Here is a 15,140-nt window from a genome sequence, read left to right on the forward strand (position 1 = left end):
TACAGCCATCTCGACGGCCTTCGAAACAGCAGCGCCCTTAAGCTTGTCCCGTAACCCGCCTCTGCGTTATCTCTTATACATAAACAAATCCCCAGTATATACCGGTACATACCTAATATCAAGTAGCGCCGCGCCCCCGTTGCTTCTTGCCCTTGGTCGCATCCCGCCGCTAGCGTCAACTCGAGCCCAACTAGGCTACTCGCTTCCCGAACACATTCCTCGAGACCGCGATTCTTCAACCTCCTACGCCCCGAACACTCGTGTTGCCGACTGGCATTGGCACTATGAACCAGCAGTCGCAGCAATATCAACCGGCGCGCCGACCGGGTGCCTATCCCTCCCACGGCGACGAGCTTCACATGTCGGGACATCCGGCCCACTTGTCGTCGCCCCGCGAGTACTCGTCCTCCGGCGCACCACATATCAAGCTCGAGCAGATGCCCTCGAGCCCCCCTAACATGCAGAGCTATCAGAGCGCTGGTGCCGTACCCAATGTTCTGCAGCCCGGAGGCATGTCGTCTCGTCCACCTGTCATGCAGTCCAACACGGCTCCTACTCTCCCCACGATGCAACAGTCCGCCGACTACAAGTCTCACAGCTATGAGCGCTCCAGCCCTGCTACCCTGGCCTCCAATTCCTATGACGGCGGCAACTCGCCTTATGCCGCCTACAACCCGACTCCTCCAGGTGGCAGCTCTTCGTCGCAATACATGTCTCCCGCAAGTACCAACAAGTACGCGACCGCTTCGTCATCTCGCAACGTCTCCAACACCCCGCTGGGACTGTCTGATATCCGGCCTCGGGCTGATTCCACCCTCTCTGATGGCATGCTGCCTGGTAGCCAGGCCTACGAGTTGGCCAATCCTCAGTCTCGCACCAGCAACTACATGGCCCCTTGGGCTACGTACGCCTTCGACTGGTGTAAGTGGCGGCCCAGCGCAAACAGTGCCGGGAAATTGGCCATTGGCAGCTACTTGGAGGATGGTCACAACTATATCCAGATCTTGGAGGCCAATTTGACGCAAACACCACCCGATGTATATGTCCCGGGCACCTCCAAGTACTCCATGGACTTCACCCGCACCGCCGAGGCCACACACTCATACCCCGTAACGCGCCTGTTGTGGGAACCTCCCTCCTCCCAGAAACAATCAACAGACCTGCTTGCTACCTCAGGGGACCATTTGCGACTGTGGTCACTTCCAGCTGACCCCGTGGTCCCCACCAGCGGCTCTTCGATCACGTCCAGAAGCGGCCGTGACGCCCCCATCACCAAGCTCACTCCCCTAGCCCTCTTGTCCAACTCCAAGACACCCGATCATACAGCTCCTCTGACCTCGCTCGACTGGAATACCGTTCAGCCCAGCTTAATCATCACATCGAGTATCGACACTACGTGTACCATCTGGGATATCCCATCGCTGACAGCAAAGACTCAGCTTATTGCCCACGACAAGGAGGTGTACGACGTTCGCTTCTGCGCAAACAGTGTAGACGTGTTTGTAAGCTGCGGCCAGGACGGCAGTGTGCGCATGTTCGATCTCCGCAGCCTTGAGCACAGTACTATCATCTATGAACCCACAGGCAAGGAAGAACGTGGTAAGTGTCCCATCTTGAGTTGCCTGAGGTCTATATGTACAACTTGCTAACCCACATATCTAGACGCTAATGGCGGCCGGATCAGTCCTACACTGGCTCAGCAAACCATGTCGCACCCCCCACCCCTCCTGCGACTGGCCACATCTCCGCACGACCAGCACTTGCTCGCAACCTTCGCGATGGACTCCAATGTTATCAGGATATTGGACGTTCGCCAACCAGGGCAGGCGTTGCTTGAGCTTCGGGGCCATGGGGGTTCCTTGAACTGCATTGAGTGGTCGCCCAACCGGAGAGGCACGCTTGCTTCGGGCGGTGACGACTGCCAGGTGCTCGTCTGGGACTTGCTCAACCAGCCTTCTGGTTTGAACGCGACAGGCCAGCCTGATAACGTGAGGAGTCCCGTGGCTAGTTGGCAATGTGACTACGAGGTTGGGAACCTTGGATGGGTCCCCCCAATGGGTAACGGCGAGTATGGCGATTGGTTGGGAGTCAGCGCAGGGCGCGGTGTTTGGGGTGTTCGGATCTAGTACGCCGATGACGCTGCAGATGTAAATCGAAATGGTTCCCGCTCGCGTGAAAATATGTTAACCCAGGGTAGAAGGATGGGATGGGTGCATAAGATTCTTTGCGATGGAGAACACTGTTAATAATGTTTCATAAAGCCAGGCGTTTTTGGGAGATATCCTGTTGCGTAGAAGGTCACGTTCGAAAAAGCAAAAATGGAAACAGCAGTTCGGATCAGTCCGGCTGCTGGTTATCACCCGATGTGGGAAGAGAAACATGAAAGCCAGTAAGTATTTTTTTTTCTTTTTTTTCTTTTTTTTTTCATTCACCCCTTCATGGTGCATAGACTGGTACCAAAAGAACACAAAAGAATCTGACGCTGACAGAGACGTTAAAGGTCTCCAGAGCAAGCCTATAGTTATCTGCTTACCTACATCACTCCAGGACACACAGTAAATCACTCTTTGCGGAGTTTGTTGCTCAGTGGGTTTATTCGAAACACAAACGCAACACCGGTAATGTGAGTTGTACGGAGCAGCCCCGAAATCAGTATAATTTTTTCAAAGCCCGACTTCGGTATGGGCTGATGTTGTATAAGGGCTGCAATTGCCCGATCTTCAGCAGCAGTGTTCACTCGGCAAGAGCGGTAATCAAGGTTTAGACTTGTGTCCGTCGAGCCTTCTCTGCTTGAGGAAGACGGCCAGCACAAGTGCAGTGACCGAGCACGCAAACGAGAACCCTAAGTTATGGTAAAAGTGGTCAGCTCTTGCCATGCGTGGCAGAAAGGGATTCGGGAAGGGAGTGAAGAGGAAACTGACCATGACTCCACCATAGGCCGTCAATATACGACTGGACAACAGCATTCCTAACCTTCTCGATTGTGCCGTCGATAAAGTCAACGTCAGAAACAGCATCCGATATGATCTATGCCTCTTGGGTTAGCGATGACCATTCCGTACGACAAAAGGCACGGCACAGAGCACAAACCTCGGCAACCTCAGCGCTATCATATCCCAGCTTAAGCAGCCGAATCCCAAGGTTCCTTCGAAGCACGGTCTGCATAATCGCGTTCGCAGCAGGCAACCCAATCATCCCCCACACTGTTTGCATCAGATACATGAACGACACCGCAGGCGCCATGTGCACCAGGTCGATGACCACCTGAAGCGAGATGAACAGCGCGCTGCTCGCAACCCCCATGCCGAACCCTCCGGGGAAAATGTACAGCGACTCGAGAAAGTTGGTGTTGCCGTGCCACCTCAGCATCAGGAGAAGATAGCCGATGGAGGAGCAAGTCATAGCCCAGATGACGAGGGACTTGTACCGCCCCGAGCGCTTGATGACGGAGCCAGAGATGATGCCGCCGACAGCGTTGCCCATGACGGCAGGCATGAGGTGCGCGCCCGCGACGGTGGCGGAGGGCCGCGGCGTCGACGTCACTTGGAAGTAGAGGGGGACGCCGAACATGAGTCCCAGCTGGGCGGCCGTTTGGAATCCCAGAATCAAGAACGAGAGGATGGCATCCTTGCTGTGGAAAATCTCCAGAGGCAGGATCGGTTCTGCCTGTCACTTTTCAACTGCGATGAACAAGACGAGAAGGATGGCGCTGGCACCGAGCAAGACGAAGATGAGCGGGTGGGACCAGGGAACGTTGACGCCGCCGAGCTCGAGGGGAAGGAGCAGGGCCAGCACAAGGGCGGCGAAGATGAATGCCCCCTTGAAGTCGATACGGCTGAACTTGCTCTTCTTTAACTGGTTGGCGACATCTGTCTCGTCTAGCGTGCTGGTGTGGTTGGGTAGATATGCGGAGCAGAGAATGATGGCGAGGGTTATAGGCGGCACTTGGCCGAGGAATGACCTATGCGTATCAACGTCAGTGGTTTTCTGTTACGGTCAGTGGCAGAAGAGGCTTACCATCGCCATCCGATGATATCTGCCAGACAACCTCCAAGAGGTCCGCCGAGGCTTCGGCCAAGGGTAGCTACGAGATTGACGTATGCTCTCCATTGGGCAACTTCTCGGAGTGGGAGCAGATCTAAGGGGTAACTGGCTGTTAGTCGTTGCTGGAAATAACCCATCAGTCGACCTCAAAGATTTACTTGCCTGTAATGAGAACGGACACGAGTGCGGACATGCCAGAGGCTCCAGCACCGGATACAATTCGACCCAAGACCACCTGCGACATTGTCTGGCCAACACCGACAATGGCACAGCCAACCATGAACATGGTATACGCAATGATCACCATCCTCTTGCGCCCATAGATGTCACTTAGCTTGCCGTACTGTACAGAGGAAAAGTGGTCAGCATACGCGCATAGGGCTGTTACAATCAGTGGCGTTTCTCACCAAAGTCTGCGTGGCCGCCCCAGCCAGAGAGAAGCTGATGATGAGCCAGCTAGAGTTCTTCAAGGCGTTGAACTCGGACGCAATGATCGCATGGGTTGCCATGAGAATGGACCCATCTGTCTGCGCGACAAAGATGCCTAGCAGCATGACGGATATGATCTTGACCACGTTCATATGAGCGCCTTCCTTCAACGACTCGGTCTCCTCGCGTCCTAGACTCCGCTCCTCGTCTACCTCAGGAACTGGCCTGAGGACTCCATCGCCGGTGGCTTCTTCAGGAATGCTGCGACAGGCATGGTAGTCGGAGCTGGGTTGCGCAGTTTCACTCAAAAGAGGCTCTCGTTCCGCGACTTGGGACTGCTCGTCCCCATGGCGTTGAATCATCTTGACCAGTTCTTGAGCAATGGCCTTTCAAACCCAATGGCAATCCTGAACCAAAAATTAGTAGTTCTCCTTTAGAGTCTCATTAGGGCACATACCTGGAGATCTTGGGAAGCGCAAGATTACGAAGAGCTAAACTCGAACTCGGAAACACGTTCAAGTAAATAATACCCGTGGAGATAGGGTGGCTTTCTGACCCATCCCCACTCTCCTACTGGTAAGTTCCTTGAAGGTCACTACCACCCATTGAGGCTCATCCCGAACCCGGAGGCTGACAACTCCACAATCAGCTTATCCCCGAGATACTATGTATGTGGTAAATGAAGGGTCGAGGCAATCACGACATAAGTGCCTGGATTTCGTTAGACGCAGGTCCGGAGCAACGACAGTTTTTTTTGGGACCCTTGAATTGTCAACGGGATGTTACCTTCCCACGTCGACCCGAAAATAATGCTTGCAGAAACGACAAAGATGAGCAAATGAAAAGAGAAATAAATTATACCATTTCGAAGTTCGGTTAGGCTGCGGGGCAGAGTTGTCATGGAATCCTCTGATAGACGCGCCCGCGTTGGTGCAATTGCGCCAAACTAGCACGCCATCAATGACTTCACCCAACCTCCGAATCCGCCAACGCCAAAACATCGCGATCCGAAGGGAAAATGCTCAGCAATCGCGGCTCCGAACCGGAGCCGCACTGGTTTGACTATGTGACGATGAAGGCATAACATGAGGGAGTTATCTCAACACTGGTTGGGTTCATTGATGGTTGCTGGTTTCCCGACCTTTTCATTGCCCCGGGCCTATTTATTTGGAACCTCAACATGATTGTTTACTACCCCTGAAAATCTCCACAACCGACTGTCACTCAAATCCAAAGGACTTCATCATACAAGCCATCCAAAATGCGTTTTTCAGCGGCAGCTCTCGTAGCAGGCCTACAACTGTCAACCGCTTTTGCCGTGGACAGCGGACAGAAACCCCTAGGCTTCGAACAGAAACCCAAGGGGACGACGACAAAGGGAAAGAAACAGCCTAACATCGTCTTGATTCTTACCGACGACCAAGACTTGCATTTACAATCTCTCGACTATCTGCCCCTTATCCAGAAACATCTGGCAGATGAAGGTACTACATACAAACGTCACTACTGTACAACGGCCATCTGCTGCCCTGCCCGAGTTTCTCTGTGGACCGGGAAGCAAGCTCACAATACCAACGTCACGGATGTATCACCGCCATATGGTAAGCTGCTCCTTAAAACTCTCTGGTCAAGTTTCGGCGTGACTGACACTCAAGACCAGGTGGATATCCCAAGTTCATCAGTCAAGGGTTCAACGAAGCCTACGTGCCAGTCTGGCTCCAAGAAGCCGGCTACGACACTTACTACACCGGCAAGCTTTTCAACGCCCACACCGTCGACAACTACGACTCCCCCTACATAGCCGGCTGGAACGGCTCCGACTTTCTCCTAGATCCCTACACCTACTCGTACCTCAACGCCACCTTCCAGCGCAACCGCGATCCACCAGTTAGCTACGAAGGCCAATACTCAGTCGACGTCCTCGCCGAAAAGGCCTACGGTTTCCTCGACGACGCCGCCAAAAACGTCCACAACCGACCCTTCTTCCTCGGCATCGCCCCCATTGCTCCTCACAGTAATGTCGAGCCGCGCTTCCCTTCTTCAGTAGGCACCCTCCACCGCCGTCCAACCAACGAACAAGACGACATCGAAAAGTTCGTCTCCTTCACCCCACCCATCCCCGCCGCCCGACACGCCCACTTGTTTCCAGAAGTCATCGTCCCGCGCACCCCGCACTTCAACCCATCCTCGCGCGCCTCGGGCGTGTCCTGGATTTCTCGCTTGCCACTACAAAACGCCGAGAACGTGGCCTTCAACGACCACTTTTACCGCCAGCGGCTGCGCACGCTGCAGTCCGTGGACGAGCTAGTCGCGGGCGTCGTGACGCGGCTGGAGCGGTATGGACTGTTGGAGGACACGTACGTCTTCTACACGACCGATAATGGATACCATATTGGTCAGCATAGGCTGCAGCCGGGGAAGGAGTGCGGGTTTGAAGAGGATATCAATGTTCCGTTGATTGTGAGGGGGCCGGGCGTGGCGAGGGGGGAAGTGGCAGAGGTGGTGACGAGTCATGTGGATTTGGCGCCGACGGTTTTGAAGTTAGCTGGGGCGTTGGGTGATAACGATAATGAAGAGTTTGGGCTGGATGGGGATGAAGAGTTTGGGCTGGATGGGGAGGCGATCCCGCTTACTGCTGAGGAGCTGGTTGAAGCGGAGGAAAAGGGGAAGAGACATGAGCATGTCACGGTTGAATATTGGGGCTTTGCCGTCTCCGAAGGTCGAGTGTTCGAAAAGGACGCGACGAGGTTCTGGACGAACAATACATACAAGGCAGTGAGGATATTGGGCGAAGGGTATAACTTGTACTACTCCGTTTGGTGCAGTGGTGAACACGAGTTGTACGACCTTCAGGTGAGTTCTTTTGTCTGGGGTTTCTTTCCCCCGTTCTGATTGTCTAATGTCCACCACGATGCTAACCGACTCATGACATGGACAGACCGATCGTTACCAGCTCAACAACCTCCTCGACCCTTCATCGCTAGCCAGTGGGAAGACACCGTCGTCTCTCCTTGGGGTGCCATTTCAGAAAGTCGTTGCCCGGCTCGATTCACTTCTCTTTGTCCTCAAGTCGTGTAAAGGAAAGACGTGCATCCGACCATGGGAGGCATTGCACCCGGCTGGCAATGTGCAAGATCTACACGATGCTCTCTCAAGTAGGTTTGATTCCTTTTATGAGAAAGAACAGAAAAGGGTCGAGTTCGACCGGTGCGAGAGGGGATACATTGTCGAGGCGGAAGGTCCGCAGTTTGAGACGGACGGGTTGGTATATCGGGATGGGCACCGATGGGATCAGTGGGTTTAGAAGATGCGAGCATCTCTATGTTGGGAAGACATCTTCACTTCTACGTATGACCTTCCTTACTTGTTGCCATAGAACAATACTTCATCATAGTCAATGTTTGAATGAGTTGGTCATCTTTAGCTTGGAACACGAAGTGCCTGGTTGGCTATGCACTACGATTATAAAATCTACCACCCAATCGTGTTTTCGAAACATAAGGCATAATGGGATGATGAGAAGCAAAAGAAAACAAAACATAAGGAGGCAAAAATAAACAGATGAAAATTGAGAAAAAGGAAAGACAAGAGAGAGAAAAAAAGGCAAAAAGAAACTTGATATGCCCACAGCCAGAATCGAACTGACGACCTCATCATTACTAGTGATGCGCTCTACCACTGAGCCATGCGGGCTAAGCAATTCAAGTTGTTGAAAATGATCTGGGATGTGGCACTTATAAGTAGAAGTAAGTCTATCAGGTTGAGTGCTTATGCTGTGAGTCGTTCCTGCTTTCTTGTTTTGAGTTGCTCCTGCTCCGAGTTCAGTTGCTCCTGCTTCAAGGCTTCAAGTTGCTCCTGCTTCAAGGCTTCAAATTGCTCCTGCTTCAAGGCTTCAAATTGCTCCTTCTTTAACTTGCTGTTGCTTTAAGTTGCTCCTGGTTCGACTTGCTCTTGCTTCGAGTTCAAGTTTTCTGTCTCGAGTCATTCCTGCCTTTCTCTTCTTCTCGTCATATTGATCAGCTGACTGACAAATGGGTGCCTGTAGTACCTCTTCAACCTCCCTCTATTCTTCCGAATCATCGTCCTCGACTCCGCCACGACCGCCGGCGCCCGACTCGCCATCCCGTCGCTACCCATCGGTGGTTATCAATGTGATTGTTCGCTGGGCACAATACTAGCACGCAACCGGTCTCAGCCTCCATATTTCTCGAGCCAGTAGGCCTTCCTATGCCAGACCTGGCGCGCAGACCTTAATAAAGGGCTTATGTGTGTAGTAAATAGTCTGTAGATTAGGGCCACCTTGGCGACGATACTTGGTAGCCCGAAAACATCCCATACTCCGGTAACCGTAACTCCAACGCCCAATCCCAAAAGGTCATATCACAACCCTCCTGTAAACTGTTATCACGTACCCAGCAGAGATAGACTAATCCTGCAAGGCCTTAACTTTGACCCTCAAGCGTCTGTTTGACCGTCGTCCGTAAGTCTTCCCAAACATTAGTGCCATCAAGCCTTAGATGTAAGCCCTCTTCGCAACATCAGCCGCCTCTGCCCCCGCGATTCTCCCAAACACCACACACTCCAGCAACGACGAACCACCCAGGCGATTATCCCCATGAATACCGCCAGTAATCTCGCCAGCGGCCCATAGTCCCTGAATAGGCTTCTGCTCCTCCCCAAGCTCGGACGAAAGCACCTGGGCATGTTCATTAAACACGGCACCACCCATGGTGAAATGCACGATGGGCGTAACGCGGCCCACGCACACCTCTGCGTCTTCATCAATAGCACCGGCATCGCTCACGCCGAGTTTCCAGTGCCCGAACGCCTTGCGGCGGAACGGATCCTCCTTCTCCCCTCTCACCACGCTCGCATACTCCTTCAGCGTCTCCTTGGTGGTTGCATCGAGTTCGGAAACCTTCTGCTTCTTCATCAGGCCCTTCCACAGATAGAACCCCATGTGGCCAGCAGCAGCCTCGGCAGCGCCCGGGTCGAGCAGGAGTTGAATATCCCATTGGCGTAAAGAAGCGCCTTCGACTCCGTCGCCCGGCAGAGCCATGATGGCGTTGCTCACACGCTCCCTCGTTTCCAGCTCGTTGACAAACCTCTTGCCGTTGTGCAGCAGGATGCCGCCCTCACCCCTCAGCATCTCGGCGGCGAGGAATTTGACGGGCACCAAGGGATTGGCCGGATCGACGAAGCCGGTCGGGTGAATCTGCACACTGTCCATATCGACCAGCCTGGCACCGACGGCGGCGAGCAGATCGTGGGTGCCCGGTCGCGGATCGTTGGTGGAGGGCATGCCGTCCAGATCCGGGCGGTAGCGGGCCAGCAGGCCGTGCGTGTCACCGCCGAAGCCGCCGGTGGTGAAGATCACGGGACCGGTGAGCTGGTGGAGAGAAGTACCGTCACCGCTGCCGCCGTTGCCGCCGTCCTTGGTCGATCTGTACTTGACTCCAGTAACAGTTACGGGGTGATGATCCACTGAGGAGCCGCCGCTCCCGCGGCTGGAGACGGCAGAAGTGGTGGGGTCGGTGAGCAGCCTGGTGACCTCACAGTCGGTCATCAGCTCGAACCGGTCTCCTCCCGCCTCCTTCAACTTTCCGAGAAGGGTGGTGATGATGGCGGCTCCTGGGGGCGTCTTGCCAGCGCCGCGATGGGTGCGCGGATGGCTGTGGCCACCGAGCTGTGCCACCACGGTGAGATCCACGCCTAGATCGGTGAGGAAGTTGATGGCATCTGCGGATCGCTGGGTGAGGACCGAGATGAGGGACTCGCGCTGGGCCCTGGCCGCAGGCTGACTTGTGGTTTGCGAGGAGAGGCGAGTGCCGGCAGAGCGGACGGTGTCGTCCCAGAAGGTCTCGTCAGGACCTAGATTAGGCCAGGCGGCCTGTTGGAAGCAGATGGGCGCCCCGTTAATGCCCGAGGAGGCTTTGATGCTGTTGCCTCCTGGCTTCGAGGCACGTTCCAGCAGGCGAACCGAAGGGGCGCCGGCGCGCAGGGCGGAGTAGGCGGCGGAAAGCCCGGCAAGGCCGCCGCCGACTACGATGACACAGGGACGTGAGGCCTGTGATGTCATGGCGGTTGTTTCGGACGGGGGTAGTCTGTCAACGAGGTTCGTCGTAAACGATTCGAGTGATGATGGCAAAAGGTGGTGATAGACGACTGCGGCAATGGGAATCAAGACTGCAAGATAGACAATCAAGCGAATCTGTCGCCTGGTCATGACAGTATCACGATAGATGGATGTGCAATTTCAGCTCTGTAGCATGAGGGGACACTGATCACGACGGCCATGTTATTTTATTGATGGCCCGAATGGTGAGGGGTGGCGATGCTGGCGTGCAGTCAGATATCATCAGATGTCAGTCAGGCAACGGGAAGCTGGACGGGAAGTAATCGGATGAGAACCGAACCATCTCCTTGGGACGAAGGTGCGAATGCTACCGAGTTGGAGTTTCCCGTCTGTTCGCGGGTGTAATTCGAAGGCGGTAGAGCCCATCATCCGATGTCTGCGTCGACCTTGAATGGTCACTGGTGCCTGCCTGTTCAACTAGAAGTACCTTCCACTTGCCCTGCCCGAATTGCAACGTGTAGTCGGTGAAAGGGAAGACGTAAATCGCATCGCTGTTTCAATGGCTGGTCTGAACCTCGAGCAGATATTCATCTTCACTTCAGCCAGACTTCGAAGGCTCAGAAGCATCATGATTGACATGAAAGGAAATGTTGAAGTTTAGGTCAGTGCGTGCGCAGTGAGAGCCGAGAACAATTCCCGGGCGGGCATGAGATCCACTGTAAAAGGTTTCCCACCCGGGCCGCCGCTGACTAAACAAGTCGGTGATTTGAAGGAAAACGCTGTGTCGCGTAACGGACTTGTAGAAAGGTACGTACCGCCTCCCCAATCGCCTCCATCCTCTCACACTATTGGCCCGCATTTCTCACCAAGATCCGCCAGACCAAGTACCTCCATTTCCAATAGTCAAAGTCTATTTCGAGCAATATCTACGCTGCAAAAAAGGTAACGCATCCATGCAACTCAGCTGGCCCAAAAGGGTGCTTTTGCCCTGTTTTGCTTCATATCGGGTTGCGGAGGGTGGAATGCGAGGGTTTGAAGTTTCAAAGTCGACCTCTGAATTTGTCACTTGAAAAGTGGCGGTACGTACCTTTTTACAAGTCCATTACGCAACCCCGGACTGGCAGCCGCAGCATGGTCCATGCCGTGGAACTGGAAGGATGAAGGCACACAAGTTGCGGATTGCAAGCATGGATTCTGTCCCCTTTGCAATTTTCTTTTGTTTCTTCTCCAGATCGAAACCATGTCCCCCGGCGGGTTTGGAAAACCATATGCATGAAGAGCCGGGAAAGAGTTCCACTGATCTCCGCGAACACACAAAAAAAGTGCGGAATTGGAAATGTCAGCAGGTTGGAATCGGCAAAGAATGGGCAGGGGAAGGTTGTCAACTTTTGTCCATAGACCACCATGTTTGATGCTGTGGAAACCCCAGCGAGGAGATGTGACTGAGAAGAAGCCTTGTGAATATCAAAAACACACACGGCAAAGACACCCGTTCTTTATTTCCGTCGACTTTGAAAACGTGGTGGGCAGGCTGACGAACGGTTACATATGTCTTGTCATCACCGTTGTCAAATAGAAATTCTCGGATATTTGCTTTCTTGGCTTATAGTCTTGGTATCCACTATAGGTACACCTGATACAGCGATAATTGCATGTCCCGAGCTATCAGACCAGTGACGTCTGGCCGGGTACCGTCGGCCATCATCCTGATCCCGAGACGATTATCCAGAATATAAAACCAATTTTAAGCTTCAGCTTGGCAATCCGTAACAGTGATCACTGGTCATGTGCTCTGCTCCTCAATGCTCCTGCTGGAGACAGACAGACCAGATTATCCCAGCTATTGCCAACCTCGTTTTCCAACCAAACAACAACAATGCTGGACAACTCATCTTCTCTCGTTGATAGCGCCAACATTCTCACATCAGCCGCCGAATGCCAATGTGGACCCGGTCGGACAGCACGTGCATCCCGTCCCCGTTGTTCCTCCTCCTCCTCCGGTCCGGAGACCCAACCACCCCCCGTTACCCCGTGCACCAAAAGCTGCAAGAGCGGAGCCGGATCGGTCCCGATTCTGCTGCTTCTGCTTCACGGTCTTGCTTGACCTTCCCGTTTTGTCACAAGACTCTGACCTCGCCCGAACATCGAATCGAATGATCAACCACGGTCGTGGAGAACTCCATCGATCATCACGCCGACATTCAAGAAAACGCGGGGTTGCTGCAACACTCCATCTCGATCCTCTTGTCCCTTTTCTCCAAGCCCGGGGGAACGGATGAGATGATACACTAGACATTGTGGGATAGGGGTGATGAACGGATGGTCAGGTGCACAGTTGCACTTGACTTACCAAAGCAACCAGATAGTGCAGTGCTGATCGATCTGATCTTGGAATTTCCCCGGCTGGTTGCTTAGGTACCGCTTTTACTCAGTCGTGAGAGATTTACCAAAGGCGCTAGCTAGGAAGATGAGGGAATCCCATTGGACTGATTCCTCATATGCAGCTAATCCCGCCGTGCATATGCTTCTTTCGCACCAAAACTGCCAGGTTCAGTAAATCTCTTACGACTGGGTAAAAGCGGTAGGTTGGATATGCGAGATCATCACTCTCAATGATTTTCCCTTTTACCAAGTTGCATTGAAATTCAGACACGTGAGATTTCCCCGGTTTAAAGGGAGGTTTAAGCTTTACCGTTTGTTTTCTCGGTACTACCTTCGCCACCGTCTTATAAGCAAACGTTGTTGATGGTTTATTTTCATGGTGAGCATCACACTTGGACTTCACACTCCGTAACAGAACTGAGCACTGCCTACCTATTTCTCACTCCTCCCTAGCACAGCACTTATTGACTGTATCACGCACGAGCAAGAAATGGTCAAGTCATCTCGACCCATCAGATCATAAATAACCTCTGAAATCCTTGGCACCAAGCATTTCTGGCCGAGTGTAATGGGTGTCTGGGTGTACTCTCGCCAGCCACAAACTGAATCAGGGGAAGCGAAGAGCAGTGTCCTCCAGAATAGGGGCAACGGCAGTTGCAAAACCTATGGTCTTTTGCTCGCATACAATATCGGTGATTTGGTAAACGCTTGGCAACAGAGCAGCATGAAATGAAGGACAACTTTGTGACTCTATTTGGGAACCTCCATTTGTTGACAGCCGAAGAAGCATAGAGACATGTGTACACTAATCGACGGGGCTGACAAACCAGGCATCATCATGCCCCCAAGTCTAGACCGGCCTCGCACCCGGCGAATAATCACAACTTGCCAAGGCAAGGGAGTCTGGGGTAAAATCAATAAAAAGGCCACGTGCGGAGTTCTGGTTGTGGAGTTTGGGCGCAATGGATGAGTGGCATTTTTGTGATGATATTGAAAGTTTACCAGTTACCTAATTCATTGAAACCAATCGCCATTCAGGGGAGCGGAAGAAATAACGTAATGAGAGGGGAGAATTGTTCCAGGACGTCTTTCTTTGAATTCACCCAGAGTGGTCTTTGATTGGCTCCGCTCCCTGAGCATCCTTGTGAGCGTGGAGCGCAAAAAAGGCAAGTGTTGTTATGGGGTTATATGGAGGAGTGTCGTCATGACCACTTGGTCTGACAAACCGCACTTTCTCGGTTGCGCTTTCCGTGCCCTCCCACATACCCAAAAGAAAACACCCACATTGAGATCTGATAAAATAACGTCAAATTGACGATGAACCCAAAAAACCGGTTGCGAACGAGTCAGTCCTGTCCCCGGAGAGAAAAAAGGATCCTCAACGGTGACGGACGGACGGGTCCATCCCCCTGAAAGTTCTGAAACTGTTTTTCGGTTTCCCCAGGGGTCCTTTCCGGCTTCCATTTCCACCCACAGAGCCTACACGCACCTCCAGATTTCGCCAGATTGTCGAGATTTGTCGAGATTCACTTCCATTGCTGGGCTCGCAACCCCCATCATCCCCGTCCTCCTCCATTCCTTTGTAATCCGCACCCCCATTTCCATCTCCATCGCCAATCCTTGGCAATTCCACCAATTCCACTTCCGTGTCCATCAAGGTAAGAAAAAAAAAGTGACCCCACAAGCCTGGGCAGCAAACTCCCTGCACCAACTCCAGTCTCCCAGAAGCCGGCAGTTGTTGAGGGTCCACTTCTTAAGAGCCTCGGCATAGCAATGCATCATCCAAGTCCTCCACGGGGGGATGACGCGTTCGCATAGTTCATGGCTTCCTGCTCACTCTGTCTGGACCAATCCGAGAAAGGGGGCACGTGCGTTGCATTTGCAGTCTGCGCAAGATATGGATGATCTCGATGTGGGTTGTGGGTGTTTAAAGGACAGGACGGGCCACAGAACCTCCGTTGCCCGACATTGTTGAGCGCCAAACAGAAGGGAGGACTCGCCGGACGGGTTGCGATTGGACCCCCAAATGGATTGACAATTGCTGTGGTCGGCGCTGGTGCCGGGAGCCCGTGCGATGGTCCTTTGAGAATGGAGTAACCGGCTACGAACGTGCCGCATCGACATTAGATATCAAGAAGATATCGGTGTTGGTGCTCACACTAACGTCGATAGCATCGAGAGAGGCATGTTCCATGGAAAGTTCTGCCGC

General features: G+C 53.2%; 4 protein-coding genes and 1 non-coding gene across 5 annotated transcripts; 2 read left to right on the forward strand and 3 right to left on the reverse strand.

Moving 5' to 3' along the window:
* The first annotated feature begins 110 nt into the window (after positions 1 to 110).
* Positions 111 to 2,222, forward strand: B0H65DRAFT_161304 (WD40-repeat-containing domain protein). Its single transcript, XM_062821242.1, has 2 exons — positions 111 to 1,599; positions 1,663 to 2,222. Exons 1-2 carry the CDS (start codon positions 285 to 287, stop codon positions 2,124 to 2,126), a joined length of 1,779 nt encoding a protein of 592 aa, XP_062683057.1. The 5' UTR covers positions 111 to 284; the 3' UTR covers positions 2,127 to 2,222.
* Positions 2,223 to 2,753: 531 nt separating this feature from the next.
* On the reverse strand, positions 2,754 to 4,835 carry B0H65DRAFT_507946 (major facilitator superfamily domain-containing protein; the record flags this gene model as incomplete). Its single annotated transcript, XM_062828185.1, is given in 7 exon segments — positions 2,754 to 2,842; positions 2,922 to 3,027; positions 3,091 to 3,666; positions 3,682 to 3,961; positions 4,018 to 4,138; positions 4,207 to 4,387; positions 4,452 to 4,835. 7 exon segments carry the CDS (start codon positions 4,833 to 4,835, stop codon positions 2,754 to 2,756), a joined length of 1,737 nt encoding a protein of 578 aa, XP_062683058.1.
* Positions 4,836 to 5,604: 769 nt separating this feature from the next.
* On the forward strand, positions 5,605 to 7,890 carry B0H65DRAFT_161301 (arylsulfatase). The gene is made up of 3 exons (XM_062821241.1): positions 5,605 to 6,074; positions 6,134 to 7,326; positions 7,412 to 7,890. The coding sequence occupies exons 1-3, from the start codon at positions 5,735 to 5,737 to the stop codon at positions 7,775 to 7,777; spliced, it is 1,899 nt and encodes a 632-aa protein (XP_062683059.1). The 5' UTR covers positions 5,605 to 5,734; the 3' UTR covers positions 7,778 to 7,890.
* A 204-nt stretch (positions 7,891 to 8,094) lies between these two features.
* Positions 8,095 to 8,166, reverse strand: B0H65DRAFT_t199. Its single transcript has one exon. It is a non-coding gene; the product is annotated as a tRNA-Thr (tRNA).
* Positions 8,167 to 8,694: 528 nt separating this feature from the next.
* Positions 8,695 to 10,977, reverse strand: B0H65DRAFT_161400 (FAD binding domain-containing protein). The gene has a single exon (XM_062821243.1). The coding sequence runs from the start codon at positions 10,697 to 10,699 to the stop codon at positions 8,987 to 8,989; it is 1,713 nt and encodes a 570-aa protein (XP_062683060.1). The 5' UTR covers positions 10,700 to 10,977; the 3' UTR covers positions 8,695 to 8,986.
* Positions 10,978 to 15,140: the final 4,163 nt, after the last annotated feature.

The sequence above is a fragment of the Neurospora tetraspora genome (genome assembly GCF_033439725.1).
Source record: "Neurospora tetraspora strain CBS 560.94 chromosome Unknown B0H65scaffold_3, whole genome shotgun sequence".
In the NCBI taxonomy this organism is placed as follows: domain Eukaryota; kingdom Fungi; phylum Ascomycota; class Sordariomycetes; order Sordariales; family Sordariaceae; genus Neurospora; species Neurospora tetraspora.